This window comes from Cottoperca gobio, chromosome 18 (genome assembly GCF_900634415.1).
Source record: "Cottoperca gobio chromosome 18, fCotGob3.1, whole genome shotgun sequence".
Classification (NCBI taxonomy): domain Eukaryota; kingdom Metazoa; phylum Chordata; class Actinopteri; order Perciformes; family Bovichtidae; genus Cottoperca; species Cottoperca gobio.
This window is the reverse complement of record NC_041372.1, coordinates 8902857-8925416: the sequence shown is the minus strand read 5'-3', so window position 1 is coordinate 8925416 and position 22560 is coordinate 8902857. Positions and strand designations below refer to the sequence as shown.

The following is a 22560-nucleotide window of genomic DNA, read 5'->3' as shown; positions in this document are numbered from 1 at the left end:
TTAATTAAGAAAATGAAACTTATTCTCATTATGCTGGAGACCCATGGAGCTCCCCTTAGGAAACAGTGCATCTAATTTAGATTTAATTGGAGAACACATTCAATTAATGGAAATGTAAAAGATTAGGATCAGAGATGAGGAAAAAGGTTGAAAAAAACACAAGAAATACATCTAAAAAGATAAATAATCTTCTTGCCAGATTTGCACATGTCAACTTCAGCTAACCAGAATATATCACATAAGACTCAATACTGAATTTAACATTTATTGCAAGATGGACATCAGATAATTATTTTCAAATCAAAGCCAATTTGGAAACAAATCAGACAAAGAGATTCAACCATAACAAACCATACTCTATTTGACCTCTGATCAGACACTGCAATTTGTTTTTGTTGATAATGAATGCCAAATAATTACAAAAATCCAAATTTCAAGATAAACCAAAGAAAAAAACACAACTTTCATTAATATGACACAGGACATTCATTCTTTAGATATACATTTACATATGTTAATATTTCATGCACTCTGGACTATATTCAGAATGGTTGAACATAACTCTTTGCTGTTCAAATGGAGAAAAGACAAAATACAAACGATGAGGATCATTTCTTTTTCTAAATGTGAATCGTACAACACAGGCTCTGAGAAATGCCTACAGGGTGGTTTTCCCTAGGCCTGTTTGTTTAAAGACATAAAAGGTCTCTCTGCTTGTGTAATCCAGTCTGGGTGGGTTTTCCTCCACTCCCTATTTTGATGTAGCATCATTTTGAATGGCTACATTTGAAAATACTGCTCTTATTAGCCCATATTGAACAAATCATATATTTCATATTTTTCAGATGTAAACTGCAAATGAGAAAGATCTATTGTAGTTTCATCACAATTGGAAGCATTTGGAGCCATGTAACACCACCATTAGGTTAATCAGTGTAATCCTAAAGTTGTAGGATGCATCATCACTCCAAGTTTCATCAAAGTCAGACCAGGATAGTCTGAGATCCTGCCTGATGAATACCATCTAATCCATGGTTGGTTGACTTTTAAGTGAGTTGTGGGGAACATCTGTCTTTACAAAACACGACTTTAGCATTCTCTGCTGACAAATTTAAACATGTTTGAAAAAGCTCAAATAATGGTTGTAACTCTAAATGTAAACATACAGTGTAATACTTCTTGGGTTTTATTTTGTTGTCCTCACCATTGTTTCCATCAGTTGTAAATAACATTGTGCTCACCAAAGCAATTGCTGACATCTGAAAGCATGACTACATTGCTTAAAGTAGGTCTAAGGTCAGACAATCATATAAATTGCAAATAAGCCAGTGGTTTGGCCAGATTAGTTCTTCCTTTATTTAGAGGTTAAATGGCAAGTAGGGCACACTTGTAGTGTTGCTAATAATTCCTAATTTTACAGGAAAACTGAGTTGCACTTTCCACCCTGATTATAAGTCAGAAAAGTCAGAAATAGGACACTTTCTGCCGCAGTGTGCACATTGCTGGAACCTGTGCTTTATGCCACTGTCTAATGCTGAATTTTCTATTGCTGTATTGCTGACACTAAACCGCCCAGCCACAATGTTTCTATTCATCTTATTTTCTTCAATGTCCCTCTCTAGCTTAAGATAAACTTTCTCATCTTTCACTATTGGAACACCATGATAGAGTTAGATGCCTTACACTCAACTCAATTCTCCATCTTAAAAAACATCCAGACACCTATACATTACACACCTGAAGGTATTGTCATCCCATAACTAATAGATTTTTGCCATTCATGTAACTCAAACACTCCAACCCATAGGGACTCTGTAGTTTGGATAAAGCACTTTAATAGCAGATGAATATTATAAAGAGGACACAACGCTTTATGACAACAGTTAGTGTGTTACTTACAGGAGCAAAATTGATTTGACACTCAAATTAAACTAATAATTTGATAGGTTTCTCTTCCAAACCTCTCTTCTCTGTGATGCTAATCATTCAACACTACACCCTTAAGATTTAAAAATAAAATCCCTTCCTTAATGCAATTAAATACATATATAACACAGGCTAATGTAAGCAGCTGTCCCAGGCATTTAATTTAATGCAATTTAACCAGAAAATAATCAATCACTCAAAGCACATGATAATGTTTTCATACATCTCTAATCTGCAGTCAGTGGACAAACCCCATTCTCCCACCCTCATGCATGCCTGCAGAGTTATACACCATGGCTTGTACACATACAAATATAGCTCGTATATGTCCAGTATATGTTCAGATACATCTTAAAGTATGTAAATTAGCAAGTTGATTGATTTACGGTCCAGAAATCATCACGCAAAGCTGATGGACTTCACCTTAAATGTGGAGCTTTTACTGTATGCAACAATACTTTCAAACAACAAACATATAAAGAGTTAAATCTTTATCCCAGAAGACATAACACAGCGAGAGTATTCAGTTTTAAATCAAGCAAGACCCCACTTGTTATGCGTAAGTGCTGCTGCAGGTCTGTGAAGATTAACAAAGTCAGCATGGGCTTTTTTTTCTGGTAACAAAATCATGATTTCTCTCAGGTACGTCTCATGATTGGTGATACTTTCCAGAAGTCAAAAATAGCTTATAAAAATATTTTTATTTGTTTGTTGACACCTTTGCACACCCTGAAACTGTACTGTATGTTTTCTACAGGGCCCCTCCTTTGTCCTCCTCGTTTTTCAGCCCCCCCTTCTCTATCTGTGATTCACTGCCATGTTTTGGCCCCTATCCAGCCTCGGCTCTCCTATCTGTGCTGATTTACGGGATGCTTGTGTAAGATATGGGACCGCATATCAAAACTACCCTGCCAGGAAATTGAAAACAACAGTGGGTGGTTTTTGACAAAAAAAAAAGGGATCACAGAAGCTGGAGTAGTTTCTTATCCCCGTCTTTGGACTTGACATGCTTGAACAGTGAGTGTGTACAAATCTGCATTCTCCTCACTGTCTTAAAGTAACGACGGGGGTGTAAAATTGAACTGACTTGACAATGTAATGGTCACTCAGTGCAGGGAAAAAACTTAAAATGATAAAGAGACAGCAAGAGAGAAAAGGCAGAGTAGCAAACAGATGATATGTAGAGAAAGATGATGAAAACAAAGTAGTTACTGATGAAAAACTTGAGATATAAAAAAGTAAGGTGAGATAAGTCCAGATTGACAGAGTAGAAGAAGGCACACATAAAATAATCAGAACCAGAGAAACCTGGGGGAAGTCCTGCACAAGAATTAGTTTTTCAATAGTAAGTCATTATTTTGCCAGGGTGTATAGAAGCATTGAGATGTGTGGGGGAGGATAGAGAAACCACATGGAAGGCGAGGAGCATCAATACAGGCCATGCAAACGCAGCTCCTCTGTAAGGTTGTCAAACATTCGAACCACATTGCATACAAAAAGCTTTAGATGCTGCCTTAACATCGTGAAAATGTTGCCACACGAAGCGCCATCACAGGCATGGCGTTTTTCAGGTGGAAAGTAGGGGTAGCATGGGTGGCTTGATGATAGGCTTTTATTTTTTCATCTAAAAAAGGCGTGCCTTCTTCTTCAGATCATTCTTCTTCCAGAGGGCCAGGCGGTCAAACTGCTCCAGGGTCATGCAGAAAACATGTTGGAAGTCCTCAGGAGATAGGTGTCTCTGAAAAAGCAAAACACAACAGGAAAAATATGAAGAAACTGTCACTACTCATTTGGATAACTTTTAGACTGGAGACTGGGATTAGCGTACTGTTTTCTACCGACAGTCAACATTGGTGGCTTTTTACCCCAAAGGTGATCGATCTCTAAACTCAACTGAGAAGTTTCAGTTGCATAAACTTAAAAAATGCACTGCCACAGTGTCTTTACCCTACAGAAGGGGTGCCAGATCAGCAAAATGCTCACAATGGTCATTGTAAATGTATTGTTAAGCAACTATTTTGTTGTTTGTGTATGCTCCAGGAGGGCTAGTCGATTGTAAAATAACACTAGGTAACTTTTGCTGAATCCTGTGGATAAAAGTGGCAATAACTTCACAAAAATAGGCACTTACCTGTTGTGCCCTTTTACTTTTGTGATAAAACCATTGAAATGTATATTTGTGACAAGTACGTAAGAGTCTAAAAGTCAGTTAAATGACTCAATATCAGTTACACAGCAATATCTAGCTAAAGTTTTCAAACTAAGACAAAGTGGGCTGTAGCAGCAACATCTCTGAGTGTATTAAATTGTGAGTGTTTCATCGCTTGAGAATTCAACTTTTCATCTTTAAGAGGGAAATTGTGCTGTTACTTTTTCAAAAGAGATATAATCACTTTTAGGACAAGAAGATGGCTGGCTAGCTTGAAACACTACTTGTATATAGTATTCTGTATATGCTAGTATGGGTAGTATAAACTAAAACTCGTAGCTAGGCTAACTATATAACCTAGATCACTTTGTATGGCTACACAATTCAGTTTTTTGAGATAGTAACACTTTCTAAATGCCTGGTTACACCAAAAGATGGCATGGCAAAAATAATGTACCCATCCTACAGAAACAGGTGGTGCTTGGTAACTAAGTTGTACAGTGGCTAACATTGATTGTGGACAGATTTGGTTATGGCAAAAGGGATACAAAGAGAAAAACTCTAGTCTGTGTTGTTTCTCATTCGCAACACAGCTAATGTGATAACTTCTTCAGATTTGGTTCTCTGTGTTCCCTGAAAGAACAGCACTGAACAGAACAAATTTACTATGCAATCAAATCCTTAAATCACTGGTCCCTCGTTAGTATAGTGGACAGTGTCTCCGCCTGTCACTCGGAAGACTGGGGTTTGATTCCCTCAACTTCAACAGGAAGCTCTATGACTGTGTAGGAACCCACACACCTACCTGTGTAGATAGCATAACAACATTGGACATTTGCCATTATAATATATTATTAATATATATATGTTTAATGGCAGAAAAAAAGCCCTTAAATGATTTTTCAAAAAATGTGATCACTTTTCATAACACTAGAACAAGTGAGACATTGTCTTGTTTATATTTCCATGAAAGCTGTACAACAACAGGGTACAAAGATTGTCCTAGGGTCAATATTGTTTCCCTTCAGTTTTTTTTAACTGTAAAGAGGTTAAACCCAGATATTGACAAAGTTTGTGATGAATGAGGGGTTGTGTCTTCATGCAAAATAGATATGGGGTTTAAAATGTTATTAAACTGCTTTATTTTAGGAGTTTCACGACCCTTAGGACAAGGGAAATATACAGAATGTTAAGACTACTCAAGGGATAGTGGACCCTTTCCAATGCAGGAACCTTTCTTGCATTTCTGCCACATACATCTGGTTTCAATTTGGTAATTTGTGCCATATTATCCATATGTTCAGCTATTGATAATATTGATAACAAGAATAAATGTAACTGTTGTTACGTTCACCAATACTCACGCACACCACAGCAGGTAACAACTGTATAAACTTCAGTGAATGTATATGTTCACCACATTAGAATTAGGTGGTGTGTGGATTGATTAGCAGACACTAACATAGTCATCATAGACATCACACACACACACACACACACACACACACACACACACACACACACACACACACACACACACACACACACACACACTAAAGCTGTGCAGGTGCAGTATACAGTACAGTCTTTAAGCTGAGCCTAAACTACATCCTGACTCAGCTCTGTACCTAACACATTGTTAGAAATTGGCAGAAATCTTCTCATCTGACTCTCTGAAAGAAAGCAAACATGGGTATTTCCAATTCAATCCATTTCCTTTCTTGTCTAACTACTCCTTTGAATTATGCCTGTGCACTGTACACTAAAGCCTGCTTGATGGTCTTTTTGTGCATCTCCTCCCACAGCAGCCACCAGTAACGGGTAAAAAATGTCCCATTTGGTTGTATTGCATCATGATGGAGTGTCTCTGCCTTGACTCTGAGTTAAAGTTTTGATATGGGTTTAGCTGCTGATTATTTTGGGCAAACCAGCAGCACCCTGGGGTCAAGAATCAGTTGCAGTGGTGGGTGAAACAGAGGTTGTCTCTCCAAAGGCTCACAGAGAGCTCTCATATTAGAATTACTGAAGGTTTAAATATTGTAGAGGAAGTGTTTTGGGGGAAAAAAACTCTTCCTCTCAGAAGAGATTTCATGAAAAATGTTTCAATGCTGCACCAAAAGAAAAAACTATTTACAAATTTTAAGTTTTTGTTAATTGAGGTTTTAATCCTTTGTGGAACTTAATTTAAAACTACTTTATTGAAATTTTTCCTGTTTTCAACTCATGGAATCTGTAGCGTAAGAATAACAGCTGCAGGAAATTAGTTATTAAAGGACAAATTGTGCTTAATTGTTTATTTCAAAACATGAAACATGGTGTTACCCAAGTACTATGATACATCAGAAAGTAGAACCAATACTACTGCCAATTATGTTCACATTCAATAAAATCCCACAATGTATTGACTTTATTTAGCATGTCCCAGCTTGAACTTACAGAGTTTTCTTGCAGCAAACTAAACCACACGGTCAAAAGCATTACACCCATATGTCACTATTTAAAGCATCATTCCAAAACCATGGGTGCAATCTGGTGCTATAACAGCCTCCACTCTTCTAGTTTCAGGCTTTACACCAGATCAGCCACAAACACATCAGTTTGGTTGGGCACTCACTGACTGCAACTAATACCACAGAGTTGAAAGAATGCTATTGTCGAAACTATCTGTGTATACTGTAAAATTAAGATCATACCTAAATGAAATGCTTCAGTAATCATAAAAAAACTGGGCCTAAAGGCAAAAGTGTTTATACGTGTTTAAAATGGCCAAACCATAAAAACAACGGTATCATAAAATATGCCAGTGCCCCCATACACCCCTATTATCTAAGAAAACAACGTGAGCCTTGATGACAAAGTTACTAGCAATCCAAGACGGTTAGCCTTCTTCTAAAAGACACTAAAGATTCAAATAATCACTGCCTGTGTTTACTATTACTGAGGGCGATGTGGCAGTAGAAAAGATCTTCAAGCTCATTTTATTATAAGTACTTATACTTCCTTCGGGTTGATTTGACCTAATCGGGTCGATTTAACCTAATCCAATTCATTAACAATTGAAAAATGTATCAAATCTGAAATGAATAAATGTTATATCCCAGCTGAATCTATTGTATTGAATCAGCATTGAATTGAAATGTGTGTTACAAATGTATCTGTAGGTTTTGTGTATGTATCTGGATATTCATCATATCATTGAAGATATATGCACACAGGGTTATAGCCATATTTTAGAAATAAAGAGGTCCAAATTCCCAAAGTTCAACACCCTATGACATTTCTTTTACCAGCCACAAAATAAATCTGTAAAATTTTCATTTTCTTCTGCATGATTATTTATTTATTTAACTGATCAACTAATTTATCTGCCAATTGTATACTCTCAAATGATATTCTAAATGCAATTGCAAAGACTTCACCCCACTCTCAGAAATACAATTCTGGTAGAGAAACACTAAATCCATAACTTGTATTAAATTGAACCAAAATATGTTTTTTTTGTTAAAGTGTTAAAGTTAGAGATATTGAGACTAAAACCCCAATTTGCGCATAAGTCTAGCATGTGAAGTCGAGGACATGATCTAGCTGTAGCTGGTAGCGTTGAATATTTACCCCTTGCGGATTTCCTCTTTATTGCTACTACATACTGTATATATATTTTGTTACGACTCACTTTTGACTCAGAGCTGCTCTCTGACATGTCCTGAACAGCACTTTCTAGCTGTAGCACACTGAAGCCTTTATGGGCTTAGTCCAAATCATGACAACAGCTCTAGACATAAACAAAACAAAACAAAAGCAGAAAATATGGAACCACCTTTACAAGAATGCACTTCTCTAACCATTGGCTGTCTGGCTGCTTTACCCACACTACAAGTATGATTTTAAGTCATTCTTTAAACCACAATTTAACATTTTTTACAGCTTTTAAGTGACCTGTGGATAGAAGCTGGAAACGATAGAGTTAAGGAGAAGAAGATTAGAGCTCACCTCCAGTCTGGTACGATCTACTTCTCTGGGAAGCTTCACTTTCACTCTATGCGTCACTGCCAGAATTTCATAAGGGTAGATCTGGCACACACAAAGTAAGCATTGTGGGAGATTTATTAGGGAATACAATTATAATCCAGTGTCCAAAAAAAAGCAGCCAAGAATATAATTTGTAAAGTATTAACACATAAGGGAAATCTTACCTTGTATTCTGAGAGGGATGAGAAGAGAGAAAGAGAGAATTATTATGCTGGAACAATGAGTTTATTTGAATAACAGACCCATTATGAAAATTACCCTTATAGGGTGTGAAAATAAATGACACATTGTGGACTCAAATCTCCTTAGAAATATTGGGTTTTAAAGGTCAAAAGCATTACAAATGGTTGCTCTGCACACACCAACACACACAGTTATGAGGTTGGCATACTGTCAACTCAGTCTTTGCCTAAAATACAGCCAACATTTTACACACAAACACACACACACACACACACACACACACACACACACACACCCACACACACACACACCCACACACACACACACACACACACACACACACACACACACACACACACACACACACACACACACACACACACACTCTGCAGCTGGAAAACTGACATCACCTCTCTACATTGTTATCCCAGTAACTGATCTGGAGCCAGAGCTACAGGGCTCTGCATGATTGGTTTCAATGTCATCAGGGATTGTAAACTGACCTTAGATATATATTTAAAGAAAGATGACACAGGCTATTATCTGGGGGGGAAGGGTCTTTTTTGGGTCCTATCGCAACAATATAGTTGTGAAATTAGTCTAGGATTCGTGTGGCCAGACTGAAAAAAAAATCATAATGCGTCTCTGGTATTGTTCAGGGGGCCGGGCCAAATGTGGAAGCGGGCCGTATCCGGCCCGCGGGCCTTAGTTTGGGGACCACTGGTCTACGACATGTCAATTTTTTTTTTTTTAAAGGCCCGTCTCAATTTCCCAAAGCCCAATATGACAAATTGAAACAGCTTGTTTGTTTCACTAATAGTCCAAAACCCAAAGATTTATTTAATATGTGGTTGTAATCCTTTAGCAGCATCACTTCCTGATCATATCGGAGGCTCTTTGACTTCATTCTGGTCTTTAGCAGTGAACCACATGATCGTCTGGATTAAGGTTAGGTTTATGATATTCCACTGTTTTACAGTACAACCTACTTTGTATGTTTAAAAATCAGTGAATTGTCCAAAAAAGGGCTACTAGAGCTACACTGTTAGATATAACTGCGAATATCCTAAATCTGAAAGCTTAACTTTACCCTCAGATATTGTTTCAGTTCGAATCCAAAGTACTGGAGTAGAGCCAAAAGGATAATAAAAGTCTTACCATACAAATATATTGTGTATTGTATGTATTTTAGATTTAAACTGTCTATCAACACTGAAAAAAACTTGCAAACCACTAACAATAAGAGGAACAGAACAAAAAACAGGAGATAACAGTGTCAATTCATTCTCACGTTCACCTCTCATGCCTCCCCAGCTTTGGGAGTCTGGGTCCACTTCATCCTCCACCATCTCAGCAGCCTATAGGAACACACACATGTGTAAACATATACCGCGAGTCAATTTCCAGAAATCAATCAGGCGGAGCTCCATGAGGGGGGGTGCAAAGTGGCCCTCTGGCAGTGAGGACACAGTTTTTGTGGCACTCCCTATCCTCAAAGTTGTCCATCCCTGAGTTAGACCATCATTCAGATGTCCTGACCTGCTCCATGCTGCCAAGAACTTTGCTGGACTTAATCAAAGCCAGAGTGAATCTGAAAGCCATTTGCTCACTGCTTTTGCCCTTTATTCTCCCATTCTTTCAGTGTGACCAATAGGAAGTGAGTGTGACACATTATTTTGATTGCGATTACATCATTTAGTTTGGAGGGACTAAAAAGTGACTAAAAAGAGAGGTAAATAACTGATGTTAGACCAGCTATTTAAAACAATCTAAAATGTATATTTAAAATTCAAATCAGATATGAATTGAAAGCAGATTTTTGTTTTTAGTGTTAAAGTCAAACTCAAATCGGCCATCCCCTTTTTAGAATTATAGATAAGAAAAGAGGTAACATCAACAATGTTTCATTACTCAAAAAGCCTCAAAAGCTGTTGTAGTTGTTTGATTAACAGCTGAACTAGTAGTTGCATTGAGACACATTGTAAAAAACTTGCGCTGGTAACTGTAGCTAGCAAACCAAGGACAGCATTTCCAGATACAGCTGACTAGCTAATAAGCAATCTAACCTGCAGAGTATGGTGAGCAGTGCACTTTTCTCCTTGTGGATGTTTGTTTGGTAGCTCGTTCAAAAATCTATGACCTGCTAAAGACAGGCATCACATCACCAATGTCAATTGCCAAGGTGCCCTTTGCTGAAAAGCTGGTACACAGCCGGTTGTGAAACAAATAACGTTTGCCTTGATGTTTTGCGAAGTACCAGTATGTATCAGTCTAGTCTATGCTTGTAATTAAAAAGTCATTAGATATAAAGCTAATGTGGGTTGCAGAAAAGTGGGATATTTTGTATGTGTTGTGTTGCGGCTTAGCCAATAATTAGTTACTCAAAAATAGTAAAAATAGTCTCTCTACTAAGACGGAAAATCAGCAACATACTGACTGATTAATGAAGAGACAGGGTCAACAAAAATAAATAAATAAAACGTATAACTATTCTTGACAAAATACCGGCAAACCTTGTAGGATTCCAAAAAGCCTAAGCTCTTTGTTTTTAGTGCTTAATAGCAAATGTAAAAATTCTAACATGCTAAACTAAGATGGCGAACATGGTTAATGTTACTTGTGAAACAGGCATAATAACATTGACATTGTGAGATTGTTAGCACACTGATGTTAGCATTTTGCTCAAAGCACCACTGTGCCAGACTACAGCTTTACAGAGCCACTAAATGTTACTGTAAACACAAGTTGTAACACAATTATTATATTATAAAATAAATCACACAATTAAATGTGATTTAATTTCAATTCAAATTTCAATTGAGATAAGGCACTAGGTCATTCTTTATTTGAGCAATGTGCTTGCAAAAAAAGATACTGTATATTGCAAGTATAATATTACATAGCTCCATATTTAATAAAAAAATAAAATAAGGGTTAACTTCATTTTCCTTTCAACACACTAAATCCAACAACAACAACAACACTAAACCCTAACTACTAGTGTCAACAACACTAAGCAGTAATGTCAGCAAGTGAAACATAGTTTAATATACCTATTATATAATGAATCCGTCGTGGTTCCTGAGCTTTCATTTCCTTCTCTGTTCTGCTTTGTCCTCTATCCATCAACAACCACAGAGAGAGAGCTGCAATATTACATTAGTGGATGATAGACTAAATACCCCCCCTCATAATAAACCAGAGCCCATTCTGTGTGGAGTCAATGGTACTGACTGTGTAATCTGATACTAAAATTGTGAGAGAAAAGCTTGGCAAAGTTGTTTTTTTAGAAGGACTTTTAAATGGTCTTAAATGCTACTCTGAGGCTTCATGTGTTGATTAGGGAGGAGTGGGAGAATGTGCATGTGAGGAAAGTGTGATGTAAACATATAATGTAAAGAATGGAGACCTATGTGACTATTGTTACACACCTGGTGAGAGCTTGTATAAGAAACAGCACCACCTAGTGTTCTCAAACAAAGCAATATGAGATCCTACAAAAAATTCAGTCAATTACAGCTTGTTCTCTGATGAAGCAGCCACATATTTAAATGTCCTCTAATCACAAAACCTTGTGGCTCACCTCAGTCACACACCAGTTCCCATTATGAGTCACAAGGATAAGGGAAAAAGTCCCGGGGGGCATAATATAGATATAAGCCTATATTACTGATGTATGAGTATTGAGTAGTTACAGAACACTTTTTAAGTCTGACACCCAAGCCACAAGCCAGGATGAAGTAACTGAGGGGGCTGTTAAAAATGTATTTTTCATAAAATCTAATTAATAGATTTAAATAACAAAAACAACAACAACAACAACAACATAAGGCTACTGTTTCAATATCAAAGTATTTACTTGGAAGTAGGTGAAGTTGTGCCAAAAAGTCACAAGGGTAAGACAGCCAAAACAAATCAAGTGTACCCCTTGCTGTGGCTCGAGCCTTGCCAAGGCTTTGGGCTTGCCCTATATTATGCCAGACAGGGACAGGAACTAGGGACAGTAAGGCTGGCTAAGATTTAATTAGGGTTTGGATATTGTGTTATTTTGGCTCATTTGGAAATATGCATATCCTATTCCGAGTGGGGCGGTAAAGGGGGTAGATTACTATTTGTAAATTGGTTAAAAAAATGGGTTACGTTTATTACAATTTTGGTTTTATATTTGTTGCTCTGGCCAGTGTTTTCATCAGTTCTGATGATCACCAAAGTACTTCCTGAGATCTCAAAATGCGATAAAAATAGGTCCAAAAGGTCAGATGAACAGACAGATTGTAAACAAACCCAATTTAAAAGAGAAAAACTAAATGAAACGGTAATATTATTACCCATCTGTGTGCTGTTAGATGTTGTCAATTCGTGACCTTTTGCATTGATGTGCACTACTCTGTTTGTTCCTTAGGGATCCTGTTTGTTTGCCTACTAATTTCTTTCTTTCAATATTTAAAGCAATTTTGAAATGTCAGAATAGTGTTGCTAGCTGTGACTGAAGCAAGCACTTTTGCAATGACTCTTTGGTTGTCTAAATTACAGGAAACACCATGGATTGCTTAAAGTATGTCCTAATTTCCTACTATATTGTTCACACAGATTTGGCAGCTCACCTTGTAGATACCATTTCTTCCATAGCCCGGTAAGGATGCAGACTTATTATAGGGGAAATCTGCCAAGATAAACAAAAACAAATCTTTATTCATTCTTATGTTCTTGAGCTACATGTCGATATCTATATTGTTAAATTCATGTTGATCACACCAGGCTGAACTTGAGATTAGCTACTAACTAGGCTGGGAGGTATCAGTGGGCAGACTGGAGGTCGATTTGCAGGGGTCCAGGTCTTCTGGACCCATCTGTCCATCAATCTCACTCTTCAAGATCATCCAACTTGTCCTCTACAGAGGGAGAGAGAGAGAGAGAGAGAGAGAGAGAGAGAGAGAGAGAGAGAGAGAAGCGATGGATGATGGCAAAGTATGAGTTAATGAATTAGTAAATAGTACAGTATTTGTAAAGTTTAGGAAAATGAAGACACATAGACCCACCTTACTATCATCCCCATCTTGCCAGGATGTTCTAGAAGCTGTAAAAACAGTCAGATGTGAAATGTGCTGCATCATCTTTGTCTCAGCTGCTCTGTACTGTACTATTAAAAGTAAATCACTCCTGGACCATGACATCATCAGTTGTAGATACCAACTACATTGAGCTGGGTGGATAGCAGCCAGGATATCACCCAAGATATATTTAAATCGAATTAGTAAATTGCTATAAAATTTACTTTTTTAACACCATGGTTTAAAAGATTCTTATACTTATATTGTGGGGTGTAATAAGCATTCCAACTATAGGGACTGCTTGTCAGCCAATAGACTTTTAGCCTTGTGACTTTAGCTGTAGTGCTATAGCTTTAAGCTTTAAGGTTTAGTAAGTGTCATGAAAAAAACCCTATATAATAAACGCTTAATAACGCAATTAATAATAGAATAGAATAAACAAATTCAAGTAAGAACATTGTTAATATATCCATGGATCATGAACAATCTAAATAAAATTGCATTAAAGCCAGGTGCCTGTTTACAATTGTCCATGGTCGGAAAATGTAATGGATCTGAAACAATCAACTGTTACAGTAAGAAATTAAGTTACAAGGTTGTTGTAGCAACTCTGATCAGTTACCGAGGAGCAGCCAGAGTGTTAACGTTGTGTTATGTGAATTTGTGTGCATGAATCGACAACCTAAGAGCACAATTTAATTGGACAGCATGAATTAGTCATTTGTCTGAACAAATTAAGCTACTGACATTAAGGCACTGGTCTTGCCTTTCTTTGGGACAATGCTAAACACATATGATCACATAACATACTGCATGCTAAAGAATTATCATAAATGCTGCATAGAGTTATCTAGACTTTGGTAAAAACCCTCTTATCGTGTATCAGATAACAATGGGCCAAATCCATCACAAAAATAAGTGCAGTCCATTGTCCACGTAATGTCATTTTACACAGCTTCAAGGTTAAAACATTAGGAGCAGTCTTTACTTGGAACAAAGAAGATAAAGACTCTCCCCATTGTTTGTCAGACAGCACACACCTAGTCAGCGACCTTATGTTTGCCTGTATGCATACAATCAATCTGCTGAAAGCAATTTCATACATCTGTAGGACTATGCCATATGCAGCTGATTTACTTGCTATATTCAATAAAGATTAATGTTTTATTGGGTGATAGAGCTGATAAAAGTTCATTGGACTCCTATGTCAATGTGTTTTGAGTGACCCTGTCATGCGAACATATATCTTGAGGACAACTACATTGAAAACTGTACATCATAAATTAAAACACACAAACAATGGTTAGGGGAGAGACACAACTATTGAAACAGCACAACAACAATACAACACTAATGCCACCATACAAAGGGAATCATTTACCCAACTGCTCACAGTAGAAAACACAGTCACAGCATAACCGCTAAAACCAACAAATGAGCTGGTAAGATGAGTGCGGAGACATGCATGAACGAGGTGAGTAAATTAACACAGAGTCCTTATAATTAATCAGTCCCAAATGGTTATAATGATTATAAAAAATAATAATCAAAACGTCGCTGTGTTTCAATGTCAGATCAGATATTGATATTTAACCAGAGGTAAGAACTCTGGTCCCTCTAATTGGGATAAATATACACTTCATTACATGGAGCCAACAACTTTTGCTGCACTGCCCTCTAGAAGTTCAAACATTCAATCATGTTTAAGTCTGGCAACACACCAATTGGTGATGTCACAGAAGGTGTTTTGCATTTGCCAACTAATGAAAAACATCCCCACTGATTAGAATGTGGTTAGAATTGTAACATACAAAATGCTTCAACGTGTAGAGGCCAGGGTCAATGGTCTGTTTTCTTTCATCAAAACCTTTGGGTTGCAAAATATTTTGTTTTGTATTGTCATAACATTGCCTAAATTGGTTTTATAACATAGAATGGGTGCAGGACTCTTACACTGGCCCTATGCATGTAGATCCATGGAGTCTACCAGATGAGTGCATGCCTTAGAGAAAAGGGAGGAGAACTGGGATAAACAGATGACAAAGTGACATGCAACACATCGTGCAGAGACCAGACCAGAGAAGGAAGTGTTAGGAGGAAGTAGACTGTACCATGCTGTTTGTAGATAGGGGGTTTTCTATAGATATTATCTTTGACCAGAGTCTCTGAAGATGTGAACAGAGGAGAGATAATGGAAGAAACCAACATGGGAGGGAGAGGAAGAAAGAAAGAGAATGTAGAAAAAGAAGCATGAGTTTGCAGTTATTGAGGGATGAGGTAGTTTAAAGAGGCAAAGGGGGGGGGGGGCGCAGTATAGCTTGATTCAACACAAGACATTTGTCATTTTTATTATAGCACATCAGAAACATCAGCACTTTTTATATTACTCATGCAATATATTTAGAATATATCAATATATTGGTATTTGTTGAGTGGGAGGTTATTTGATGCAGACCAATTCAATGACACTCGAAGATAGTATCAGAAACCACATATGGTCCCCAGGCATCAAACAGTCTACTTGTATTAGCATTCTTTAAAGATTTTAGAACCAAAAAGGGCACTTAAATTGATGATATAAACATCACAACAATAGAGAAAAAGTTGAAAAGAATTTAAGTCTTGTTGCATTAACTGTACTGTTAAGCGAATTGCCTCTGAAGGACAATGTGGACAGAATGTTTTCCCTAAGGCTGATCTAATCTATTTTAGTGTCAGTCGACCCAGACTGGCCTCTGACAGAGAGAGAACATGAATGCCACAGCAGAGACATGACAAGACAATAAAACAACCCATGTGGGTGATTTCCCTGGCTTGTTTCAGTGCCTGCCAGTATCTGAAACAATATCCATATAAAAGCAATAAGGACGTTGACTATGAAATGGATAATCGGTCGCTGTTTTTTCCACTCACCTTGCTTCCAACATAGGAGGGGTTCTTTCTCTGCATGACTGAGACTGTAATACTTAATGTGAACAATATGTTGGATCAAATCAATTTTCCTCAGAGAGACATTGAAAATAATGAACTGTTCGTCAACTCATCTGCAAATGTTGTTAACATTTCATTTTAAATAATGCACTCTCATGTCAGATCATTGTTGTGTCAAACATAAATTGCTTATAAATTACCAAACAGTAGGGACACTGGGAATAAGAGTCCTAAAATATACGGAATACAATCCATAAACCAAAGGCAAGAAGTCAACTGTTCACTATACAGTACAAAGACATGGGACCTCATGCAAGAACCACTCCTACGACAGATCCAATCTTCGGAAGCACGAATGAGTGATCTAACGGAACTTGGCATTTACACATTTTTGTAATATAGACGTACGGGCAAACATTTTATCTTTAATAACAAGGGATAACAAGAATATCTTTAAATATACAACTCACTGCTAGATAAGGGAGGTTAAACACTACTTTATCATCTCACCAATGAACCAGTCAATCAGATTCTAACTTACCCCCAGAAACGCTGTGTGAATGAATCATGGAGCAACATTCGGAATGCTGAGGTCACAAATGGGGCTAAAGGCTCTGTTTGCATGATTCTAGTCTACAGTCATACATTTCTTATAGTAAACGGAACAGTTAGCATCATTTATCTTTGGAAAGCTTGTTTGTCAATTGTAATTTGTAACAATTTCATAGTTTACCTTGTAATTCATCTCTGTGTCACTAATGACAGACATAGAATGTGTAAAGATGCAGGAAAATGTTAAAGTTGAGTTGCGAGCCAAGCGGTGCGGTTAATGCCTACCTGGTACGTGGAAATGCCGGGGTGCAGCCACGTATGTAGATGTAGAGGAAGGGGATTTTCCATCAGAATAGGTGGATAAACTGGGGGTACTCCGACCACTTTCACTACCTCCAGTTTGGGACGAAGTTGTTAGGTGGGCATTGCACATGAAAGGCAAAAGGGAAAGGGTGTGGGAAAAACAAAGGGTTTCGGGGCAAAAAGGCAGCGTTAAAGTAAGCATATCGTTAACGTTCAAATATAAAGCTATTATTATATTGATGCAGGTGACTTGATAACCCAGCCATTTAATGTAATTATGTTTATTGTACTCGAAACAAGGTCTTGAACAAATTCATTGATTTTTTGTAGATAATCCTACTGACTTGTGAAGTGATGAGACACATCATGTAGAATTTTGAATACGACCACTTTTTGCTACATAGATAATGTAACACTATGTAGTCCCTCAGCCCAAATCTCTCTTTTTTTTCAGCGACTACTAATCCCTCTGGAGTATCCTAGGTTTACTGGGGAGTCCTGCCAACCTGTCACACCTTGGAACACCAGCAAAGTAAGGCATACTAGATGCCTGAACAACCTCACGGGGCTCCCCTCATTGCCAAGCAGCATCACTTTAAAAGCTAAGTGCTATAACATACAGTAGAATCAGACCACCTATCCTTCATATCTCCAATTCTATTAATTTTACCTAAAGCTTATAAATTTGCTTATAGCCAAGCTCTTATTCACCACCACAATACAATTATTTCTGCTGATGTTTTTAAATTGCAGTAAATGTCAGTCTTTTACCCTCACTTCGGAATGAGACCCAAACCCCATGAAAACCTCCGCTTGAGTGGAGTCTGCAACTGCTACCCTTCAGCTGGATTGAGTAACCCACCTATTGAGGTGCCAAACAAGGTCTGAGAATTGGAGATTCTGATGGTGGCTGTGTGACACTTGCATCAAGATGTAAATGGCCAAGAGATTCAAATTGTCAGTTAGACGATGCATTCACAATGATACAAAGGTATCAAGGTCCCTATGAACGCTTGCCAGCATGAGCCACTTGTACCTGTGGTTACTTTTCTGACACCTCCTGCTTAAAACCCAAAATATCTGAATGATTGTGAGGCCCCTTTTTCATAGTCTGTATTCATACTGATAATCAAGATCAAGTGAACTTTTTCCCTCCCGCTCCACTGCAAACCCAGCCCATTTTCACACCTATAGCAAGTCTGCTGGTTTTGGAAAGTCCCCAGAAGTGTTAAGGAAACAACAGTCAAAGAGGAGCTGCTATTGCATCGAACAGCTCATTTGAATTGTAAAATCTCTCATCACTATACTGTATACAACAATTACTTCTCACCTAAATGCTAAATTCTTGGAAACATGTTTTCACTGGGCCTGTTGGTGGTCGCACTAGCACCACAGAGCAATGATTTACCTGGAAGGGATGGATGATCCTGGAGACTTTGTTCTCATCACTTAAAGGTTTACACTTGTTTACATTTGTCCAGTTTGTATGTGTGTTTGTTGTGTGGGTGAGAGTGTAACATAGATTCACTTTTTTCTGACTGCATGCATGCGTTTGTCCACCCTATTGTATTACATCACAGGCAGGCTGGGTGATGGAGTCACTGACACACTTAAGGCCAAACGTAATAAACACTCTACATCCAGAGTTTGAAAGAACAGAAAGAGATTAAAATTGTGCATGAGAGAGTGTTAGCTGATTGAAGACACTCTACTCCCCTCAGGCAGAGAGGAACGAGAAGTTCTGGACGCAAGTGGATGAGAGCACTGACATACTGTTGGTCTGAGTGATCTTCTACACATACATAAACACACACACAATCACACATACTCGCCAAAGCACTATTAGTGTAAGTCTAAATGTAGGGCAGATACTCCATAAAACATCTGGAGCTAAAGTAGGAGGTGTTGGGGATTTGGGAGTTTAGGGAGGAGATGCGTTATAATTTATGTGAACAGATTACACATTCAACAAAAGGTGGAGGCCATTCAATAATCAAAAACCAATAACACATTAACAGGATATAAAAGATAGTTTTGGGATCATTAACAAGAAATCAGATAAATACAAATAAAAAACACTATTTATCCTTGCAAGATCCTAAACTCTCCCTCAATTTACAACATTAGACAACACATCTTAAAGTAATAATTGCAAAGATTTCTGACTGTTCAGTCACTATCTATCGCCGAATAATAACACAATGGTGATTGAACCTATGTCCCACAAATGAAAGCCCTTGCATTTGCAGTATTACAAACTGGGTGTCTGTGAAATTAGTGGGAAAATTCACAAGTGGCGCATGGTTGTAGTGAAATTCAAACACACCTGCAATTACCACTTATTGCCATAGGTGAAAAAGAATGACACAGCCTTCTATAAGGGAAGCTGTTAGCTCATTAAAGCATGAGCCTGTTGCATGAAAACAAATAGCCCTCTTTCACGGCATGTTAGGAACCGTTAGGTCTTGAACAAGGCAACCAGACCCCAAATTACCACTCGGTTCACTCTGGCTATTTCATCCCTCCATTTCCCCTCCTCTCTTTCATCTTCCCCATCAGAGAACTCCCCTCTCAGACTCTCCACCCTGCCATGGAAAAATACAGAAACCCTGGGCCTAGTGTTCGTGATTTTCTGTGCAAATGTTCGAGTGGAAGCTCATGCTGTTTCCCTCTCTACCTCCTCCTCTTAATCAGCAAGATCCAAGCAAGCATATGTAAAAAAAAATGATTCCTGCTTTAAGAGTATAGTATAAAAATGCCATGCGTTTTGGGGCAACAGTTCTCATCCTACATGAAAACGTCTTGGTGCTGTAGGAATTGTTTAATTTAGGGCTGTCCCTTTCTATTCGAAATTTGAACTAACACACTGTTAAAAAAACACTTTTTCTTTTATCTGTTTAAATATATGCCTTCTACAGTCTTGTGTAACAGGGAGAATTTAAAAAATGCACAGTCCGTCAAACCCTTGACATTCAACTTAAATGTATTTAATTTCAGATTGGACACTTCTAATGGAACAACTGTCTTACAGTTTCTTTTTAAGTGACAGCCCTTATTACATAAAACAAATAGAGGTTTTATTTCAAATTAACATGCTGACTCAAACTTATATTGAATCTCTTTGGTTTTCAGTTAAAAACTGTTTGGTATTTCTCAGTGCTTTGGCCAAGGGAGTTGTTTCCAAGGAATGCATTTGCTGATAATGTACTTACTTGTGATTCTGCCAAAACAAGACTTCACCAATCATTCTCAACCTCAATGTGTCTTTTATTAGTAATCAAAACACAAAGCATCTACTCTCCTTCATATTCATATCAAGGACAAAAGGTTAGACCAAAGGGACACAGTCTTGAAATGACAACAAACAAGTGGCAGATAAGAGGTCAAAGGCAGGCAAACAATTATGTCAATGACAATTTGCAACAGACAAACACAAAAATGAAATCACCCTCAACCTCCCTCCTTATGCCAAATGTATTAGGGTCAAGTTAAACCATGCACAACAACAACAACTACGTCCACAGACACAAGTGAACAGGGCAAGCAAAATGAGAACTCTGAGTGGTCCCTTGATGCACCCAATGAAACCCAACAACACCACGATATCGGACAACAACATCACAAAACCTGCTAACCATTCCACTAGGGGAGGGGAAACACAGAGAAGAGAAAGACTTCTGGTGATTTTTACCGTTAGGATGAGGTAAACTGAGATGCAGAGAGGTCCTAGGTATAGGGTCAGGTAGGGGGTCCTGTTTGAACCCTGAGGGGTGAGGGTGATCAGGAAGAGATGAAGCAAAGGGAGGTGGTTGGATAAGCCTTTCTGCAGGAGTTACAGCAAGCAAGGTTGTGTACAGTACTGGTTTGTGATGTTGATTTCAAGGACGTGCGGTATTGTGAATAGCATTAGCAGTTTAATTTTTTTGAGTTCAAGGACCAGGTCAGGCGTTCTGTTTCCCATTCTGACTCATGGGTCTATGGTGAACCAGGAGAACCAGAGTGTGAGTTTCCAACACATGGTTAATTTGGTGCTTAACAACAGCTCATGCCAAGTGAAGTCAATTCAGTGGTCGTATCACAGCACTCCATTCTTTAGGACCTTTGGATTCAGTCAAATACAGAGAGGACTGGCACTTTTCTGCTGCAGGAAAACATGTTTCATGTTTCTAATCCTAAATGCAAGATTTAAATTATTCCATTCTACGTGGGGAAAACTTAGGTAACCCCGCTTTTGGGCTATTTGAATCCCCTTTAACTATTAGCTTTTTGGTAGTTCTTGAATAGGATGATGGTTTTTGTTTCTGTCTAAGGTTTGACAACAGCAATGATTCCAGCAAGTTGTCCATTGTCTGTATTTAACCAAATCTTGGTCTCAGCGTGCTTTGATACCTCTGAAGTAAGGGATGTAGTTGTGCTGCTGCAGCATGGCTAGGGTGGTGGGGTTTAGGTGAAAAGACAAGCCTGCACTGCCACCTACTGGTGTGGGCGAGTACTTGCCACTACCACCACCACCCCTCACTTCAGCCCCAGCAGAATAGTACACTGGGTGGGAAGATGAGTCCCTGGCCCAGTTGGAGGGGTACTTAATAGCACCCATGAGGGTTGGAGGCAAAGGGAGAGAACTGGAGTCACGGGCCTGGCTGCTGTATGCCTCTTGCCCTGAATATCCAATCAGATCACAACGACATGCTGAATTACAAAAGTATTACGTTTCTTTATAGTTTCCTTTTTCTATTATTAATTTGGCATGGAAAAATAAGGAAAAGTACAAATCCATGGGAATACTGCTATACTATATATACTACTATAGACTGGGCAATTTACAAAAGGACAACAGCACACAGAGAAAAAGAGTTAAATATTGATCTTAAAGACCTAATGTAAATCTAAGCAAATTTCAAAATGATAATATTTTGGTTGATGAGAGGCCTTTTTTCATTTTATAAAGCAAGACCTACAATATCACCCTCTTCAAAAGGTAAAATTAAACAATGAATGACACAAGGCACTGGCAGAAATTATGAGATGGAGTAACACTAAAATTAATTATTCTGCATCAGAGCCTCTATATATCAAGCGTCTCAGAGTATTAAATCAGAGTATGATGTAATGATTTTTTAATTTGACCACAGAAAGTTTGGTCTTAAATTTGGGTGTTTTATGCCAGTAACAGCTAATGTAGCCTGGAGCTTCTAGCCTGCAGCAGAGATGAGGAGCTACACAGGTCTGGTAAGATCACTTATTTTTAACTCCACACCTCCAGATTTCTTTTCAATTTTAAACTTGTAGTCTTTAGCCCCAACTGATGCTGACTCAAGTGACATTACTTGAGGACATTTATCAGACTTCACACAGGTCCCACCTGGAGACACTGAACCATTTATACAACTTTATTCACATAGGCAGTGGTTCTTCCCAAAACCTAGAAACCAATCT

The 22560-nt window shown here is 38.1% G+C and overlaps 1 protein-coding gene across 10 annotated transcripts in view; it reads right to left on the bottom strand.

The window, feature by feature from the left end:
• Nucleotides 1–249: 249 nt before the first annotated feature.
• Nucleotides 250–22560, bottom strand: part of ablim2 (actin binding LIM protein family, member 2) — a 101371-nt gene continuing 79060 nt past the window's right edge. For 4 of the 10 annotated variants that reach the window (XM_029454425.1, XM_029454423.1, XM_029454426.1 and 1 more), the window contains 10 exons: nt 21514–21783; nt 17107–17214; nt 15450–15503; nt 13327–13364; nt 13071–13179; nt 12892–12950; nt 9585–9645; nt 8269–8276; nt 8066–8146; nt 250–3664 (listed from right to left, as the gene is read on the bottom strand). In XM_029454425.1, coding sequence (XP_029310285.1) covers nt 3551–3664; nt 8066–8146; nt 8269–8276; nt 9585–9645; nt 12892–12950; nt 13071–13179; nt 13327–13364; nt 15450–15503; nt 17107–17214; nt 21514–21783 — 902 coding nt within the window. In that variant the 3' untranslated portion in view covers nt 250–3550. Of the gene's footprint in view, nt 3665–8065; nt 8147–8268; nt 8277–9584; nt 9646–12891; nt 12951–13070; nt 13180–13326; nt 13365–15449; nt 15504–17106; nt 17215–20815; nt 20888–21513; nt 21784–22560 lie in introns of all 10 variants that reach the window. The other 6 variants (XM_029454430.1, XM_029454431.1, XM_029454429.1 and 3 more) reach the window with 5 other exon arrangements.